The 20,040-nt window shown below is 31.3% G+C and overlaps 1 protein-coding gene and 1 long non-coding RNA gene across 6 annotated transcripts; both read left to right on the forward strand.

Moving 5' to 3' along the window:
* Window positions 1-3,082: 3,082 nt before the first annotated feature.
* On the forward strand, window positions 3,083-5,839 carry LOC139896042 (uncharacterized). Of its 5 annotated transcripts, XR_011776115.1 has the most exons (4): window positions 3,142-3,849; window positions 3,997-4,058; window positions 4,160-5,564; window positions 5,669-5,839. It is a non-coding gene; the product is annotated as an uncharacterized lncRNA (long non-coding RNA). The 5 variants fall into 5 exon arrangements; XR_011776112.1 differs by adding an exon at window positions 3,083-3,119 and having other exon boundaries at window positions 3,256-5,564; XR_011776113.1 differs by having other exon boundaries at window positions 3,142-5,248; window positions 5,440-5,564.
* Window positions 5,840-8,853: 3,014 nt separating this feature from the next.
* On the forward strand, window positions 8,854-17,446 carry LOC139899930 (uncharacterized). Its single transcript, XM_071882755.1, has 4 exons — window positions 8,854-9,162; window positions 9,274-10,325; window positions 10,411-10,682; window positions 16,980-17,446. Exons 1-4 carry the CDS (start codon window positions 8,854-8,856, stop codon window positions 17,444-17,446), a joined length of 2,100 nt encoding a protein of 699 aa, XP_071738856.1.
* Window positions 17,447-20,040: the final 2,594 nt, after the last annotated feature.

Below are 20,040 nucleotides of genomic sequence, written 5' to 3' on the forward strand. Positions count from 1 at the left end.
ATCTTCATCAGATCATCCTCAAACAAAGACACAAATATTTTCAGTTTTAAGAACTTCATCTTCATCCTTGTTCTTCTTGCTCTTCATCATGAATTTGGGGATTTTGCATTTCAAAGTTATATCCTCAAATCGAGCCTAGATTCTTGTTGCTTATCATAAACCTAAGCTTTGTGCTTCATTGGAAGTGATTAACATCATCAAATTCGTCTTAAATCTGAAGTTATTTTTCAGTTAACAAGAGTCAAACGAGCCTTCAAAAATCAAATTAAGAAATTATAGGTTGTTTTAGGCCTTAAAATCTATTTTAGAGCATTCAGATGTTGTTGTTAAACAACTTTACTTTAGAATTCTATATTTCGAATTTGATTCTCCTGCTTATGTGAAGAAAAACGCATCTGGTTATTCTTGATTCTGAAATTCGAAGATGCTTTGTATGTAAATCGTCATTACTGTTTGTTGAATTAATAAATACTTATAGTACATAATTAATAATTAAGCATCAAGTGGTAATTACGGAGTATTATTTATAGTATATATGTATATGTATTATTTGAGAATGATGATTTGTTGAAGTTACAAATTCAGATTTGTGTTATTGGTGAAAGAAAGAAGATGAAGGAAATCGATCAAAAGACGAAAGTACCCTCACATGTCACATGTATGACACATGATATAATTTAAGAGAGAAAGTTAACGATACCTTTAATTTTTATTAACTTTTAAAAAATGCTCATTTTTTTATCCGAATAAAATAGATTATCGAAATAAAAAAACAGGTAAAATATGTTGGTAATTTTTTATGTAATTTGCCCAGTGGCGAGTTTAGTAAGGAAGTTACGGGGTCCTGTGACACCACTAATTTTTCGAAATTTATTGCAAAATTTTAATTTTTTTGGTATAGGACACCACTAAATATAATAATGGGACTCCATAAATTTTTAGAGATTATAATTTAATAGTTTGGACTAATAAAGTATCTGAAATTATCGTACTTATAATTTTCTAGCATGAGTATTGAATATATTAAATAAATATAAAAATAAACGCACCTTTAAGTGTGAAGCACACAATATATATCTCATCATCACTCTACTGTTAATAACAATTATTGGTCCAATACATACATATAAGTGGGCAGTGGCGAGTTTAGTAAGGAAGTTATGGGGTCCTGTGACACCACTAGTTTTCGAAATTTATTGCAAAATTTTAATTTTTTTGGTATAGGTCACCACTAAATATAATAATGGAACCCCATAAATTTTCAGAGATTATAATTTGATAGTTTGAACTAATAAAGTATCTGAAATTATCGTACTTATAATTTTATAGCATGAGTATTGAATATATTAAATAAATATAAAAATAAACACACATTTAAGTGGGAAGCACACAATATATATCTCATCATCACTTTACTGATAATAACAATTATTGGTCCAATACATACATATAAGTGGATCATTTGAGTAGATTAACCATATATTATGTTATGGAATGATATAAATTGTTTTTTGACACTTCAATGTAAACATTATAAAATACTCCCTCCGTTATATGTATATTTAGTTGTCATCACACGAAACACATATAGTTTAAGAAAATGTCATAACAGTTATATTTTTTATTTATTTTTCAATTTAACCCTTAGTTTTTCTTTTTCTATTTCTATCTACATATATTAAAAGCATAGTAGAGCTTAATCTTCTTATCTATTCTATTCTTATATTAGTCTAAAAAAGTGATGTCATAAAAAAGCTTTCCCTTGCTTAAAAAAAAATCAAAAAAAGAAAGAAAAAAAACTAGGGCCTTTGATGATGTCATTAAGGGGTGATTATTTTTCAATTAAACAATTACAAAAAAAAAAAAAAAAAAACAGCGTAGCAGATACAAAAATTAAAAAAAAAATTAATACAGCGTAGCAGATACATAAGATATTATAGCTGTAATATTTTTTCAAAAACAATGACAATGCAGGTTCATTTATCGGGCCTGACATGCTGTAGGGAAATGGGTGATGGTGTTTCGCCTGACTCCAGTGGGCTACTGGGGACCGCTGGATGAGTTGACAAAGTCAACACAGGGCTAACATGTCCCTGTCGATACACATGTTTTTGAAACAAACTATTGTCTTGGAACTCTAATATCTATCACGCCTTCAATGTGTCACCGCCCAAAAATTAACCTTTACCAATTGCATTGTCCAATATGTATTGTACTCCGTAATATATTCTCCTTCACTCAATTGTCGTTCCTTTCCCAATTCAAAATTCAAAATAAACCCTAAAATAAACCCCTAATCGACCCTCGATTCTTTCTTCTCAATTCTTTCTTCTTCATCAGCTGATTTTAAGTGATCGTCCCTAACTTGCGCATGTTTGTAAACATTCATTTGAGAAAAAAATTCATACAGAGCGGCATAAAGTTTCACGATTTTTGTGATTTGGCTTGAGGTATATCTAATCTTGCATTATTTTAATTATATTTTGATTTATCATTTGCTGTAATTTTTGGTTTAAGTTTTGAATCTTTAATATTGATTTTGATCTTTTTGTAGGTTTTGCGTATGTGTTGACGTTTTTTGTTTATATTCTGAATGGGTTTTCAGACCTTGGTTGGTGTTATTAGATTACTGATTTGATGGAGCTTTAGGTTAGTTTCACTGGGTTTTGGTTTATATCCAAAATAAAACGTGGGTTTTTGATTTTTTTTTTATTTATTTATTTTAATTTCTAGGGAGTGTATTAACCATTTAGAGGTTTGAGCTGAGTTTGATTTTGAGAATAAGAAACACCATTTGGTTTCAAGATGTGTTTTACTGTACGTGTTCTTTATATTTATCCAATTATTAAATAATTGTTAGAGATTAAATCTTTAATCTGTGTTCATCAGGAATGATGTTTGTACTTTGGTCTACTACAAAAATATTTACCTATGCTGGGCATCTTTTAAATTACTACGATAGGATTACAGTTGGTATTGAAGATGATGTATATTTATGTGTATTCTTTTTACTAATAGAGTCATCTCTTTTTTTTTTCTGAAGTTCTTATCTAGCATTTACTAAGCTTCAACAATTCGTTTTTTCAGATTGTCAAGTTCTGTTCATTAACTTTTTCCAGGTATAACCTTATATTTCTTACAATGGTATATTTTTTTATGCGACTTTGAAGTTTAGCCGTTTCTGATATTGTAAGGGTACGGTTTGTTTGGATACAATGTTTGATTTCATACTTTATTTTCAATGATTTACTCCAGCTACTTTTGCTCTTGGTAACTTTTGATGTGTAATAAATTTGCTAAAGTTTGTGATTAAAACAAAATAGAATCACTTTATTTGGCGCACACCATGTGTTTGAAGAAATGATGGAGAGAAATTCGGCTATAACCATGTGTAAGGTTTTTATGTTTTTCTCAATACCTAATTTAATATTCATTATGGAGTTTTGTAGATGGTTTTATTGTAGGATAATCACATTAGTTGAAATTTTTTCCTATTGATGCTATTGATGCTTTTGTAACCTATTTTTGTTAGACACTTTGTCTTGAATCAAAGTATGCATCTTCTTTCGATGAAACAAATCGGTAGTTAAAGTTTTGTTTCGGTAAATAACTTTGTGTATCTTTCTTTTTAGGAAACAAGAAACTCTTGAAAAATAATACTATTCTCTTATGTTGTTTTCAGAATACATACACTTATGCTTGATTATCCAAGTCATCATTATGGTATATATCTTACTTTATGGGATCTTGGTGGTCTTGAAGACTTCGAGTTAAAAGCCTGCGAGTTTGCTTCACAAATTCGTTATGCAAAAGGAGTTCTACTATATAACGGTGGCAATTACAAGTCAGGTACTTATACTTATGTTAGGAAGATCCTCTTTGGTGTGGTTTATTAGTAAGTGTGTTTAAATGTGCCAACTGTATCTCATGAAATATTTGTGCTCAAAACTCATTATCTAAGAAACTGTTATACTAATTGATTTGGTGCTATAGCAGCTATCAAATTGGCTGGAATTTGTTACTTATGTTAGGAAGATCCTCTTTGGTGTGGTTTATTAGTAAGTGTGTTTAAATGTGCCAACAGTATCTCATGAAATATTTGTGCTCAAAACTCATTATCTAAGAAACTGTTATACTAATTGATTTGGTGTTATAGCAGCTATCAAATTGGCTGAAATTTGTTTGTTCAAATCTGAAGATGAATGTTTTATGGGAATTTTCCTACCATCAAATGTAAGTTTTATGGGAATTTGCTCACTTGATGATGGATTTATTCGATGACAGTTGGGCACTATCTCAAATTGAAAATGTCAGGTGCTTCATTCAAGTTCTTTTACATAAATACTTGATTATTAAATTTTGTTTTGTGGTAAAATGAAAATCGAGGTGCTAAAGAAACTCTACATGACTCAGAAAATAGAGCTCTTTAGTAAAATTTTCATGTTTATATTAAAAGTCATGAAAAGTAAATATGCTATGTTTTATAAAAGTTCTTAGTTTAGATGTATATTCACTTTTTAGCAGAATATAATGGAGCGTAATGTTGATTATAATAAACGGTAAAGAAACTCACTGTGTTTCAAACCCCTGAATTCGGTGATGAACAAATTTCGAATCTTTTTCTATTTCTCTAAAATGGGTATTTTTCATTCTTGATGGGTTATATTTAAGGGAACCCTTCACTTTCAAGATATTATTCTCTTAATTGCTAATTACAATGAAGAAATGGGAGTTAGCATTGTTTATATTGCCGCCTAATTTCAGATAGCATTATAACGTTTTAACGATAATATATGATTTTATAAACATTATTTTATTTGTAGCTATCGCTGCCATAAGCTTTTGTTTATCCCTTTATGTACTATAATCGTTTTGTTAGTAGCTATCGCTGCCATAAGCTTTTGTTTATCCCTTTATGTACTATAATCGTTTTGCTTTTAAATTTTTTTATTTCATTTTATGCTTTCTTTTTTTCTAATCTCAAGTTTAGTTTTTGTTAATGTAGTTGCAATCTCATATTTGATTTTGTTGGTTAAGAATATGGGATTTTTCTTCCAATATTAAGTATAACTATATTCCCTTTCATTATTTTGATTTGTATTAGCTGGATGTCAAAGAATTATCTTTTTTAAGTATGAATAGTTAGGTAAATGTAATTTTGTAAGTGTTTTCTTTTCTGCATAATGGTTGTAGATATCTGAATGTTTAGACTTGCTGCCACGATTACGAGATCCCAAGACAAGTTCAAGTAAGCATTACAATTTTTTAGTGTAACTTCTTAAAAAACAGCTCAAGCGATGAAATTAAGCTTCTTTTAACAATTCTAAAACCCGTATCAAGCTTTAATTAGAGGATTCTGAGTATGTTTTCAACCGTTTTTTTATATGCTTAATTAGCAAAAAGATGATAGGAACTAATGCATTGTTTATTATTGTGTAGTTATTTGAAGTTAAAATTCAAATTGTGCTATGAATCTGCACAACAGATGCACAATTATGTAGCTGGAAACAACAAAGAAGATCATGTTCTGCTAATTCAATTTAAAAAAATTAATTACTACAAAGGTAAACTCAACATAAATTTTATGAATAAACTATTTTTAGTTATATACACATTGAGCAATTTTTCTACATATTACCTCTTGATGTTGATGTTTGTTTCTCAACAGTTACAAGAAGGAACTACAAGGAAGAAGATGTGTTAGATCTTGGAAATGAATGAATTGTTAAGAATGTTTTTCTTTCTTTTGTTAAGTTTTTTATTTTGAGACTATGTGTTTGGATTGTACTTTTTTAATTTGGTTGTTATAACTATTCGCTAAAATATTCGTGTTTTCTATTTTCTTCAACTTGATCAATTATGCTATGTTATCTACATTCTCATTATATAACATTTGTCATCTATAAAATATCATTCAACAATTTTTCCTATACAATCTCGTGAAACCACGAGTCCCTTCACTAGTTATTTTCTATTTATGAAAGTGAACAATTAATTTAAAACATCCCAAAATAAAATATTGAACTATAAATTACGATGGTTGTTATAATGACAATAGTAAAAAATACGACCTTATATTTTGCGAGTATTATCCATTTTATGTTTTTGTTTTGAGCATGACCCGACCCGATTTGACCCGACAAATTTAAAATTTTGTGTAAGAAAGTTATCAAATAAAATTTTGGGACCCCATTAGGTTTTGATCCTAGAATCGCCACTGAATTTGCCCAAGATATTATCTCCATCCTAACAACTTCCCTCAGTCATGTCAGAATATGTTATTCCTCAGCTTTTGCCACTACGAGAGTATATGTTTCTTCGTTGTCTGAGTTTGATATCCCTCAAATTCAACATTTCACAATTAAAACACAGATTATTTATAAGACTTATATTAGTTTTTATACACATGAAATTCATGACAAATATTTGATTTAAACGTTTCCCAATACTTCGTCACACATCATCGGGCAAAAGCGTTTTATTTTATTTGTACATTCATAACTAATTCTCCGTACTCCGTATCTTATTTCTTTTATATGTCATCCTGAACATGTTTGCACGTAGACATAGGACTATTGCATTTTTTTGATTAAATTTTGTTATATGTTAGCATCATTAATTATTCCTTAACTCCAAATACTAATTGCATACCACTCTTGTCTCATCAATCGTATTACGTACTTATAAATTGTTCTATGATAACAGATACCAACTTAAACATAACCATACACTAATCTATATGATGAGTCGATGTTGGAATTATACGGGTTACGGAGTATTATTGTATTGATAGCTTGATATGAACATTCAATTAAATCTAACAATAGTCATTGTACTAAATCAATAAAGACCTTTACACTGCGGAGTATTATTGTATTGATAGCTTGATATGAACATCTAATTAAATCTAACAATAGAGTCATTGTAACTAAAGCAATAAAGACCTTTACATTGCATTCCTAAGAAATTGTTAAAACTTGTGTAGAGGTAAAAGAACTTATTATGATTGGACAATTGTTTATTTAGCGGTAAGTTAAGTGTGTACAATACTCCACCTGTTTCTAGATTCCCCATCTCTTTGTATTAAAAACAGACCGGTACTGCACGGTTGCTTTAAGTTTCAATAACATTAATTAGTGCCGGTGTTGACGTCGTCCGCCTAGAGGAGGCATGGAAGCTAGCCAACTGTCTGATTTGTGCAACTCCTTTCAACTCATCTCCCTATCATCTACAGACGATTATTGGGTTTGGGAGAATCCCTCATTCAACGAATACATTGTTTCGAAAGCGAGTCATTTAATTGAAACACATGGATCCATCCCGAGCCATGTCTCATCCATGTGGTGCAAAACAATCCCAATTAAAGCTAACATCTTCATTTGGCGCCTCAACCTCGACCGTCTTTCTACTATCAGAATCCTCCATCAAAGAAACATCGTCTTTGTAGAAACTGACTGCTGCCCTCTCTGTGATGTCTCAGAAGAATCCCGAAATCATCTCTTCATTGGATGTGACACTAGCTACTAAATTTGGTGTAAGATTGGTTCCTGGCTCGGCATCTCTATTCCCCTCTTGGATACTGTCAAAGACTTATGGTCATGGATTCACTCATTTTCGCACAACGGCAACAAACGTTTCATAGTTGATGTGGTGGCCATTTCGACCCTTTGGCTCATTTGGAAGCTTAAAAACGGCATCATCTTCAAGGATCATAATACTAGGAAATCTTATGTTTTTTATTACATTGTATGGTCGTCTTTTAACTAGATTTTTTTGAGGTACCACAAGTCCTAGCTAAATTGGTCTTCGTGGCTACACTCGCCTTTGAATTCCTTGTAACTTTTTTTTTTCTTAGTGTTAAAAAGGATACTTGTTATATTTTGTCAATCTTATTTGTTCTAACTTAGTTTGGTGTGTGTAGGTATTTTTTGATGTTGATAAAGCTTGTTGATTAAGTTTTTAAAGTGTAGCTGTTGGGCTTGTGATCATAAAGTGCAGTAGATGGTTTCTTGGACTGCAGACTAGTGGACTTATTCTCAAGTATTGGGCTCATGCTGAAGGCCCAACCTATTATCCATTTAGTAAATAGGTCTGGGTATTTATACAAGGCTTGTGCCTTTATTTTATTCATTCAGTTCTCAGATTACACACACAAAAATACGTATTCTCTCTATTCTAGGGTTTTATTCATCTTCATCATCTAAACGATCTGTAAAGATTCAATAATCTTGAATCTGTTATTTCTGATTTCTTGTTTTCTGTTATTACAATTCTTAAACATAACTTGAACAATTGATCTGGTGTATTTGTTTGATACTGTGATTAGTTGATTTGATAAAGTTGATTAAGTTGATTGTTGGTGATTTGGTGTTGTGTTTATATAAATTCACATGTTATCAGAGCGGTTTGATCTCTGTTGGTGATCTGATTCGTTCGATTCTTGTGTTTTTTACAAGAACCCTAAAATTAGGGTTTCGGTGTTTTAGGGCTGTTTCTTCTTCTGGTGATATATTAGTTGATTTGTTCTGGTTATTCAAGATCCGTTGGTGTGTTTATAGATCGTTGAAGACTCTTATTGGTTTGAAGATCAAGTTTTCCAAATTAGGGTTTCGTGACTTCATTCATCCGTTTTTTTCCTTTCTTCCGCTGTGCATATTCAATTGATATTGGATCTGGTTACTTCTAACCCTTCTTTATCTATTGAACTGTTCTAACCTTGTTTTCTTTGTAGAAGAGACATCAACTGTGCCCAACTCTTGATCCCAGTTCTTGAAACTGGTGAAAACCTGATCAAGCATAGTTGTGTAATAGGTTTTTTTTTGTATTATTTGTTGATCTTTATTGTTTATTTCAATGGGGGATGCTACTACATCAGATAATCCAATTTCAAAATTGGATTTCGGTGATCCACTTTTTTTACATGCTAGTGATATTACTAGTACACCAATTATTACTTTTAAACTTCTTGGTACTGAAAACTTTAGAGTTTGGAAATGTGCTATGACATTGGCTTTAAAAACTAAAAATAAATTTGGTTTTTTGGATAGATCTGTCAAGAAACATGCAACTGATGTAGCTTTGGGTAATCAATGGAAAAGATGTAATTCTGTTGTTCTTTCATGGATTCTTGGGTCAATCTCAAAAGAACTTTATCTTGGTCAAGTTTTTTCTACAATTGCTTCTGAGATTTAGCTTGAGTTGAAAGAAACTTATGATAGAGTTGATGGTTCTATGGTTTTTAATTTGCATCAAAAAATTAATTCTTTAACTCAGAATGGTTCTACTCTTTCTGAGTATTATCATTCTCTTAATACTTTGTGGAAACAGTTTGATGCAATGGTTGAAATACCTGATAATACTGATGATCTAAAAGCACATCATGCAATGATTAAACTAATGCAATTTCTAATGGGGTTGGATGATTCCTATCATTCAATCAGAAGTAATATCTTAACAACTGATCCTCTTCCTTCTGTCAAAACTGCATATTCTATTCTTTCTAGGGAAGAGTCTCATAGAATTACTTCACAACATTCTATTAAGAAGCCTCTTGCTTCTGCTTTTAATAACAAACTCACTGCAAATCAAAACAATATTGTGAAAAGAGGTCCCAATCCTAATCTAAAATGTACTAAATGTCAAAAAATTGGGCATACAGTTGACAGATGTTTTGAAATTGTTGGATATCCTCCAAATTATAAGGGCAAAATGGTTAATAACAAAATTAATCATAATAGTTCAACTTCATGGAATAATAACTCTAATAATAAAAACTATTCTAGTGTCTCTGCTGTTGCAGAGTCATCTTCTCAAGGAAACATGCCTTTTTCTGATGAACAAATTGTCGTTCTTATGTCTTTGATTAATTCAAAGACATCTTCTTGTGATCCTAAAGCCAATATGGCAGGTACAGGATCTTTCTTCTCTTATTTTGCTAAAATTAATATGGCTGATCTGAGTTCTGGTTTTTCTAAACCTAGCTGGATCATTGATTCTGGGGCTAATCAACACTATACTACTAATGAACATGATTTAATAAATGTTGTTGATATCTCTGACTTGAATTTAGCCGTTGAACATCCAAATGGTACATTGACTAAAAATTTTAAAATTGATGATTGTGTTATTTCTTTAAATCTCACTTTGTTTGATGTATTGGTTGTCCCAGATTACTTGGTTAATCTAATGTCTGTTTATAAAATTGCAAGAGACAGTAAAAAGTTTATAGGTTTTGATGAACATGCTTGTTATATTCAGGACTTGCCCCACAAGGGGGTCATGGGAAAGACATTGGGGACTGGTAGTGTTCATGGAGGTTTATATGTGTTTGATAATCTATATGTGCTAGGTAAATCTTCAAATTGTAATGTTAATTCATGTTTTTTTAACTAAGTTTACTTGGCATAATAGGTTAGGTCACCCAGCAGAACCTGTAATGCAGGTTCTCAAAGAGTCATTAGGGTTTGGAAATGATATTATTTCCCCTTGTGATGTATGCCACAAGGCAAAACAAACAAGGGAACCCTTTCCCTTAAGTGATCATGTGTCAACAAGCATAGGTGAACTTGTTCATCTTGATGTTTGGGGACCTTATAAAGTTACTACTAGAGAAGGTTTTAGGTTCTTTTTGACTGTTGATGATTTCTCTAGAGCAGTGTGGGTGTTCTTACTCTCAAATAAAAGTGACACAACTGAAAACATCATAAACTTTGTCAATATGTTTAAAACTCAGTTTAACAAACCTATAAAAGTGTTTAGAAGTGATAATGTGTAACGCCCGACCTTTCGGCCTCTATTTCTAAACATCATTTTACATCGTTTACAGCGGAAGCACTAAAAATTACAATTTTATATCGTACATGTATTTACAGCGAAAGCTATGCATTTACCGTTCCTTACATAAATGTCTATAGAATAAATAGATGAGCATTTCTGAAACTTATAAATCTCTATCACTTCTATCTCGTCTTTAAGGCCCTGCTTCAACTTAATTTCTTGAACATTTAAACCTGAGATATATGTAATAACTGTAAGCTTGAAGCTTAGTGAGCACGTGCGTTTTTCTATAAAAATACCACATACATGGCGTCATGACATGCTCTTTCATTCATATTGAGATCTTTGTGTTAATGTGTAACCGAACCGTAATTTTCGTAATCATTTCTCTGTATCTGGATATGATCTTAAAGATATGGATCTCATTCTATGAACAACGTGAAGCCTGACGCTAACACGTGTTATACTGTATACCTTCGTATCGTACCGATCGGCAAACATTAACCATACATCATACATACACATATACATATATCGCATGCATGAAAATGTAATATAAATGCATACAAACATTTTTAGCATCTCTAATGCAACATTTAGCATATAACATACATACTAGCATATATTTCAGTTTTCGTAAATAACACGGTACTCACATTGATTTTAAGTATGAACTCATGCTTCATTGGCTTGCACTATAAGCTTTATTTCCTTGTACTCTTCTACTTGCTTAAAAGACTTCTACTATCATTTTGTTAGAATGCATCTAAATTAATCTCGTGCTTCATTTCATGAGTTTTGTACGACAAGACTTCTTTAGTTGCCCCATTGTTTAATATCTTGTAGTACTAGCATTACTATACTACTTGAATCTAACTATTTCTCACAATTAGTGATGCTCTCTACTTTCTGTTTTATAAACTTTGTCTCACATTTGAGTGTGGTAAACTTCTTAGATGTTGATGCAAGTAGTTCTTTTATAATCAATGTAAGATTTGATTTATTAAAAATAACATCACAAACGGCCACGTATTCAAACATTTTTCTAAGATAATAACACATTACCCTACTCTACTTCCACTAACAAATACGTGGTACTCTCTTAACAGTTGCAAATGACTCATTAAACCCACTCATTCTTTCAAATCTTTAATTTCAAGCTTAACATATAATAGTTTCATCCTCCTTTTAATACTATGAAATGTTACCATTCGAGTAACATAATACCATAACTATCTAATAATAATAATGTTTGATCTATTTATTATTAACTGATAATGTGAATAAACTTCTTTACTTATAATATGAGTATTTTATTTACTAGTTAAATTTCTTCAATTATGAATTTTAGGATGTTACAAATCTATCATTCTTTAAAAAGTTTCGTCCTCGAAACTTATATTCTCGATAATTCAAAACTTTTGTTTCAACCATTACTTATACTCTTTCTAAAATAAGAATTCATATGTAAATTTCTCTGCTCAAAATACTTGTTAATTGACTTAATATCAAGTCATCAAAACTCTTGTATCTTTAATGTATTTTTTTAAACATCTAACGTATACCACAAGGAATACGATATTTCACATTTCTTTTCTCTTTTCTTTGTTACTTTCATCAAACATGTAACGTTTTAGGCGATTTCATTATCTCCGACATCTTTACACAATTAGGTAATATCAAGCACGCACACGTAAATGCACATTTACAAAGGCGTTGGCCAGACGTCACTGCCAATGTATTTTACATGTGTGTACTTACCAATATTATGTAACGTAATGTAGGTTATCTTATCTTATAACGTTTGTAATAAATACAATACGCTGTGAGTATATTCCTATCTTTATCAACTTTTGATGTCAAAGTCTTAAATCATATACTTGATTCTTACTATTTCTGTTCCGTAATGAGATATTATGTTTTAGTGAATACATTGAATAGAACTGTAAATTTCTTTCTTTTGTACCAAATAATTAGTGTAAATGCACTAATACTTGTAGCATGACTGGTCGGTGCCCCGACATAACCAAGTATCTATTAGTGTATAAACACTTATACTGGTTTCTGTAAATCTGTAACTGTAACTGTAAGTCAGCGTCCCGACATCTGTAACTGTAACTCAGCGTTCCGATATCCATCAATGTATCACTCCAACATATAATCTATTTTATAATATACATTTAAAACTGAACTATCTCTTTTATAAGGCGTAATCTTTAATCGCCACTTTCTCATTTTTCTTTTAGTAACAACTTATTAAGTTAAAAACTCTAAGAAACTCTAAGTTGTCACTTTTTCATTATTCTCTTCTTTTCTTAAGTTCTTACTTTACTTTTTAAGAACTCTTTCTTCATAAGCTTGTATGTTAAGCTTTGTTTACTTGTACACTTGAATCATTTTACTTGAAATCTTTTTTTTTTCCCGTATATAACAAGACTTAAGTATATAATTAATTACTCCCTCCGTCCCATCTTAAGTGTCTACTGTTGACTTTTCAAAGTTTTTATTTGTCAACTTTGACCATAAATATTTTTATTTTTGCAATATAATATTTGATGGAACTTACATGAATGAATTGAGTCTTAAATGTGTTTTCATTCCATATAATTTTCATCAAGTATTATATAACACAAATAGAAATATTTACGGTCAAAATTGACAAAAGAAGACTTTGAAAAATCAACAGTGAACACTTAAGATGGGACGGAGGGAGTATATAATGTCTTTTATCTATCTCTAATCATCTTTTTGTTCTTTTCTTTGTTGTAAATCAAAAACACAAAATTCTTGCTCTTTGTTTTGTTTATATTTTTGACTAATATCTATTTTTCTCCCACTTTTACTTCCTTGTTTAACAACTTGTACATCATGTAAATACAAACTTGTACTTCTGTTTCACGAATGACAAGTGTTGGGTAATGTATGTATTTACTTTTCTTTTTAATTGCAAATCTGGATCTGAATCTTTCTTTTTACTTCATATTTACTTTTCTTAGTAGACCACTCCCAACGGGCCCCGTTCTCACTCCTTCTTGAACCTCGCCCTTGAGGGCGCCGATGGCATTCAACCCGCCCTCGGCCGCCCTCGTTTCTCTTTCTTCCTTCCGTCCTGCTTTCTGTCATGTGTATAATAATTTGAGGACGGGATATTTTTTCTCTCACCTACTTTTGTGCATTATTTATTTGTACCTATGGCATAAACAACTTGTACTTTAATTTATTAATTAATTTTGTGGGGTATGTGATGGAGAGGAAGTATGTCATGGTTGGTAGTGGTGTGTGATAAGGAGGAAGTGAAAAATAAATGGAGAGAGAAAGCTGATGTGGCGCTGATGTGGCGGTGTGTCCTGGGGAGGAAGCACGTCATGGTTGGGAGTGTTCGTAGTAGAGACTAAAATAGATGAAAGCAAACTTGAATCTTTTATAGCTATTCTTGCATTTTGTCATTAGTCTACTCTAAGACTAGATTGCCACGTTACTTCCTTGCATGCCACTTAAATTATTAAATCTTGTGTGTTGGCATGATGTTAAGAATAAAAGGAGTTTAATCATCAACTCTAATATTAATAGTCTTCATTAGTTGGCTTCCATGCTATTTTAGCATCACTTACTCTCATCCACATGTGAAAATAAATTGTCACCTTCACTCGCATACACTTTATCATTAGTTAAAGTATTCTATATACTTCATAACCATTTGATATATAATTCTCATTCCATGCTAGCTTAAATTACATAAGAAATTAAGAGTTTACTTTTAGTCATGAACATCTCTTTGAAAAATTATAAATTTTCTTATAAGACCTTCAGCTTTTAACTAAACCATCACCTACATAACACACTTTCATGCATCTTTTACTTATACAACAAGCAACATCTACTTGTACTCTAGTCAACATGTAAAGTGTTGTGATCTATTTCCTTTTTAGATGGCTTCATATACTTGTACTCTAAACTTCTTAATTTGTACCATAAGCCCTTTTATTCCGAGGCTTCATTACTCTGCCGTGATATGAACTCTTTGTTGAAATTTTCAACTATGTCATTTTTTTTAATTCAACTCTTAAATCTAGTTTCTGTTCTTTTTATTTCACCTTTTCAATTTCTTTACGTAGATAAGCACTAGCATGAAACTTATAAAGTCATCTATTTTCTCTACTCTTTATACGTATTAACTTCTTTTCTAATTCACTTCTTTTTTTTCTTTCTAGTATTCAAGTTTAGGACTAGGTTATAGTCTAACCTAATTCACCTAAACTATTGCTCGGATACCATTTGTAACGCGCCCGACCTTTCGGCCTCTATTTCTAAACATCATTTTACATCGTTTACAGCGGAAGCACTAAAAATTACAATTTTATATCGTACATGTATTTACAGCGGAAGCTATACATTTAACGTTCCTTACATAAATGTCTATATAATAAATAGATGAGCATTTCTGAAACTTATAAATCTCTATCACTTTTATCTCGTCTTTAAGGCCCTGCTTCAACTTAATTTCTTGAACATTTAAACCTGAGATATATGCAATAACTGTAAGCTTGAAGCTTAGTGAGCACGTGCGTTTTTCTATAAAAATACCACATACATGACGTCATGACATGCTCTTTCATTTAAAAATACATATTGAGATCTTTGTGTTAATGTGTAACCGAACCGTAATTTTCGTAATCATTTCTCTGTATCTGGATATGATCTTAAAGATATGGATCTCATTCTATGAACAACGTGAAGCCTGACGCTAACACGTGTTATACTGTATACCTTCGTATCGTACCGATCGGCAAACATTAACCATACATCATACATATACATATATCGCATGCATGAAAATATAATATAAATGCATACAAACATTTTTAGCTTCTCTAATGCAACATTTAGCATATAACATACATACTAGCATATATTTCAGTTTTCGTAAATAACACGGTACTCACATTGATTTTAAGTATGAACTCATGCTTCATTGGCTTGCACTATAAGCTTTATTTCCTTGTACTCTTCTACTTGCTTAAAAGACTTCTATTATCATTTTGTTAGAATGCATCTAAATTAATCTCGTGCTTCATTTCATGAGTTTTGTACGACAAGACTTCTTTAGTTGCCCCATTGTTTAATATCTTGTAGTACTAGCATTACTATACTACTTGAATCCAACTATTTCTCACAATTAGTGATGCTCTCTACTTTCTGTTTTATAAACTTTGTCTCACATTTGAGTGTGGTAAACTTCTTAGATGTTGATGCAAGTAGTTCTTTTATAATCAATGTAAGATTTGATTTATTAAAAATAACATCACAAACGGCCACGTATTCAAACATTTGTCTAAGATAATAACACATTACCCTACTCTACTTCCACTAACAAATACGTGGCACTCTCTTAACAGTTGCAAATGACTCATTAAACCCACTTATTCTTTCAAATCTTTAATTTCAAGCTTAACATATAATAGTTTCATCCTCCTTTTAATACTATGAAATGTTACCATTCGAGTAACATAATACCATAACTATCTAATAATAATAATGTTTGATCTATTTATTATTAACTGATAATGTGAATAAACTTCTTTACTTATAATATGAGTATTTTATTTACTAGTTAAATTTCTTCAATTATGAATTTTAGGATGTTACATAATGGAACTGAATTTCTTAATAACACTCTCAAATTTCTTAAAACTTAATGGAATCTTACATCAAACTTCCTGTGTTTACATACCACAACAAAAGGGTATTGTTGAAAGGAAACACAGACATCTTCTCAATGTAGCAAGATCTCTACTGTTTCAATACTGTTTCAAGGGGGAGTACCCTTGAATATGTGGGGAGATTGTGTTCTTACTGGCACCTATCTGATCAATAGAGCACCTTCTTTTGTTTTAAAAAGGAAATCCCCTTATGAAATAATCTACAACAGACCTCCTTCTCTTGCTCATTTAAGAGTTTTTGGTTGCTTATGTTTGCAACCAATCTTAATCTTCATGATAAATTTGGTTCTAAATATGAAAAATGTGTTTTCATTGGTTATTCCAATACTCAAAAAGGTTATAAACTTTTTAGTCTTGACACTAAAACTGTTATTGTTTCTAGAGATGTTAAATTTTATAAGAATATTTTTCCTTTTAAAATGAAATCAACTTCTGGAAAATATGTTTTTACTGAATCTGATTATATTAAATTTTTTGACACAGATTCAACTTCTTCTTCTCATGGTGGTTCTTCTCAAGATCCCAATGATGATAACCATTCTGATCATGGTGAAGGTGGTGACATCTCATCATTGAGAAGTCAAGAGTCTGATCTTCTTAGTTCTCCTGGGTCTGCTGGTCTTGATCACACCAGTTCAGATCAAAAGGAAGCTGAATCTGAATTGGACAATGATACTCATGATGATGGTGTTACAGCAACACCAATGATGGGTCCCTCTTCTAGTAATCCCAGTTTAATAACTGGAAATGATAATTCTGAGGGAAATGCTGTTCAAGTTCCTTCTGATGATAACTTGAGAAAATCCACTAGAGAATCCTTTTTGCCTAAAAAGTTTGATGATTATAAGATGACTGGTAAAGTTAAATATGGTCTTGAAAGATATCTTAATCATGCTAATCTTAATCATAAAAATCTTTCTTTCACTGCCTCTTTGAAAAAAAAAAATTGAACCAAAATCTTATATTGAGGCTGCAAATAGTCAATGTTGGAATGATGCCATGAACACTGAAATGGAAGCTTTAAACAGAAATGAAACTTGGGTCTTAACTACTTTACCTCCTAATAGAAAACCAATAGGCTGTAAGTGGGTGTATAAGATAAAATACAAAGTTAATGGTGAAATTGAAAGATATAATGCTAGATTAGTAGCTAAAGGTTATAGTCAAACTGAAGGTATTGACTATGATGAAACTTTTTCACCTGTGGTTAAAATGGTAACAGTGAGAATTGTTCTCACTTTGGCTGTAAATAAAGGATGGTTGTTATATCAATTAGATATTAACAATGCTTTTCTTTATGGTGATCTTGATGAGGAAATCTATATGACTTTACCTCCTGGGTATTTTGATAAGAATGATTCTCATGTTTGCAGACTTAAAAAGTCTTTGTATGGTCTTAAACAGGCTCCTAGGAAGTGGAATGAAAAACTATCTAAATGTCTCATTGAAAATGGCTTTAAACAATCCAAGAATGATTATTCTATGTATGTGAAAAACAAAAATGATGTGTTTGTTATTCTTCTTGTTTATGTTGATGATATTGTTCTTACTGGTAACAATGTTAATGAAATTGAAGCTGTCAAACATTTCTTGAGTACTAAGTTCATGATAAAAGATTTAGGCATACTTAAATATTTTTTAGGATTAGAAGTCACTTATAATGAAAATGTTCTTAATTTGTCTCAAAGAAAATATTGTATTGAATTACTTGATGATTTTGGTCTTCTTGCTTCTAAACCTGTTAAAACTCCTATTGAAATGAATGTTTCTTCTTATAATGGTTCAAATGAAGAGGTTATCAAAAATATTTCCATCTATCAAAAATTAGTTGGAAAACTAATTTATATTACTGTTACCAGACCTGACATTAGTTATGATGTACATATACTTAGTCAATTCATGCATGCTTCTACTTCTTCTCATTTAAAACTTGCTTTTAGAGTACTTAAATATCTCAAAGGTTGTCCAGGTAAAGGTATTTGTATCAGCAGAGGTATGGATGTTCTTACTCTTTCTGCTTATGTTGATTCTGATTGGGGCAAAAATCTTTTGGCCAGAAAGTCTATTACAGGATTTTGTATTTTTTTTTAGGGAATTCACTTATTTCCTGGAAAAGTAAAAAGCAGCCAACAGTCTCTAGAAGTTCTGCAGAAGTAGAATATAGAGCCATGGCTGCTGTTACTTGTGAATTGGTTTGGGTATTAAAAGTTTTATTTGAATTAAAAATTGGAAATTTGTTACCTATAAACTTGTTCTGTGATAATTCTCCTGCCATTCAGATTTCTAACAATCCTGTGTTACATGAAAGGACTAAACATTTTGATATATGTTGGCATTATGTTAGAGATAAGGTTTCAAGTGGAATGTTAAAAATTGAAAAGATTTCATCTGATTTAAATATTGCAGATTTGTTCACAAAAGGTTTAAACACTGTTCAACATAAGCATTTTTGTAAAAGACTTCATATGGATGATGTATTCACAAATAAGCTTGTGGGGGAGTGTTAAAAAGCATACTTGTTATATTTTGTCAATCTTATTTGTTCTAACTTAGTTTGGTGTGTGTAGGTATTTTTTGATGTTGATAAAGCTTGTTGATTAAGTTTTTAAAGTGTAGCTGTTGGGCTTGTGATCATAAAGTGCAGCAGATGGTTTCTTGGACTGCAGACTAGTGGACTTATTCTCAAGTATTGAGCTCATGCTGAAGGCCCAACCTATTATCCATTTAGTAAATAGGCCTGGGTATTTATACTAGGCTTGTGCCTTTATTTTATTCATTCAGTTCTCAGATTACACACACACAAATACGTATTCTCTCTATTCTAGGGTTTTATTCATCTTCATCATCTAATCGATCTGTAAAGATTCAATAATCTTGAATCTATTATTTCTGATTTCTTGTTTTCTGTTATTACAATTGTTCAACTTAACTTGAACAATTGATTTGGTGTATTTGTTTGATACTGTGATTCGTTGATTTGATAAAGTTGATTAAGTTGATTGTTGGTGATTTGGTGTTGTGTTTATATAAATTCACACTTAGTTTCTAACTAAGCTTTTTATATATTTTTCCGTTCCAGAAAGAAAAAAAAAAGTGTGTACAATACTTGCGGTCGTATATATATTTTTTGGGTTCACGGTTTAGGAGAGCATGTTGTCTTTATAATACTTGTGTCTTTAAAATGCATGTGATGCTTGCATGTGCTTTATAACACGTCCAATCCAAAATCAATGGACGTGGCATTGAATGCTAATTGTGCTCCATTTTAGTTAGACCAATTTTAACGCGGCGTCAGAGGAGTCCCGTCAGATCTGCTGGCAACGGGTGACGCCCCCTGACGCCTCTAGTGGGGCGTCACCGGTGACGAAACCGGGGCGTTAGTCAGATATTTCACGGAAGAGAGGGGTGGCGTCAGGGGTACGTGTCAGATGGCGATTGGCTGGAAAAAATGCCCGTTGGCTAACGGCTATTTTCTTTTATTTTTATTTTTTTTTGTAAATTCTATATATATTTATCTAGAGAAAATTGCGCGGATAGTCCCTGT

This window comes from Rutidosis leptorrhynchoides, chromosome 3 (assembly GCF_046630445.1).
Source record: "Rutidosis leptorrhynchoides isolate AG116_Rl617_1_P2 chromosome 3, CSIRO_AGI_Rlap_v1, whole genome shotgun sequence".
Lineage (NCBI taxonomy): Eukaryota > Viridiplantae > Streptophyta > Magnoliopsida > Asterales > Asteraceae > Rutidosis > Rutidosis leptorrhynchoides.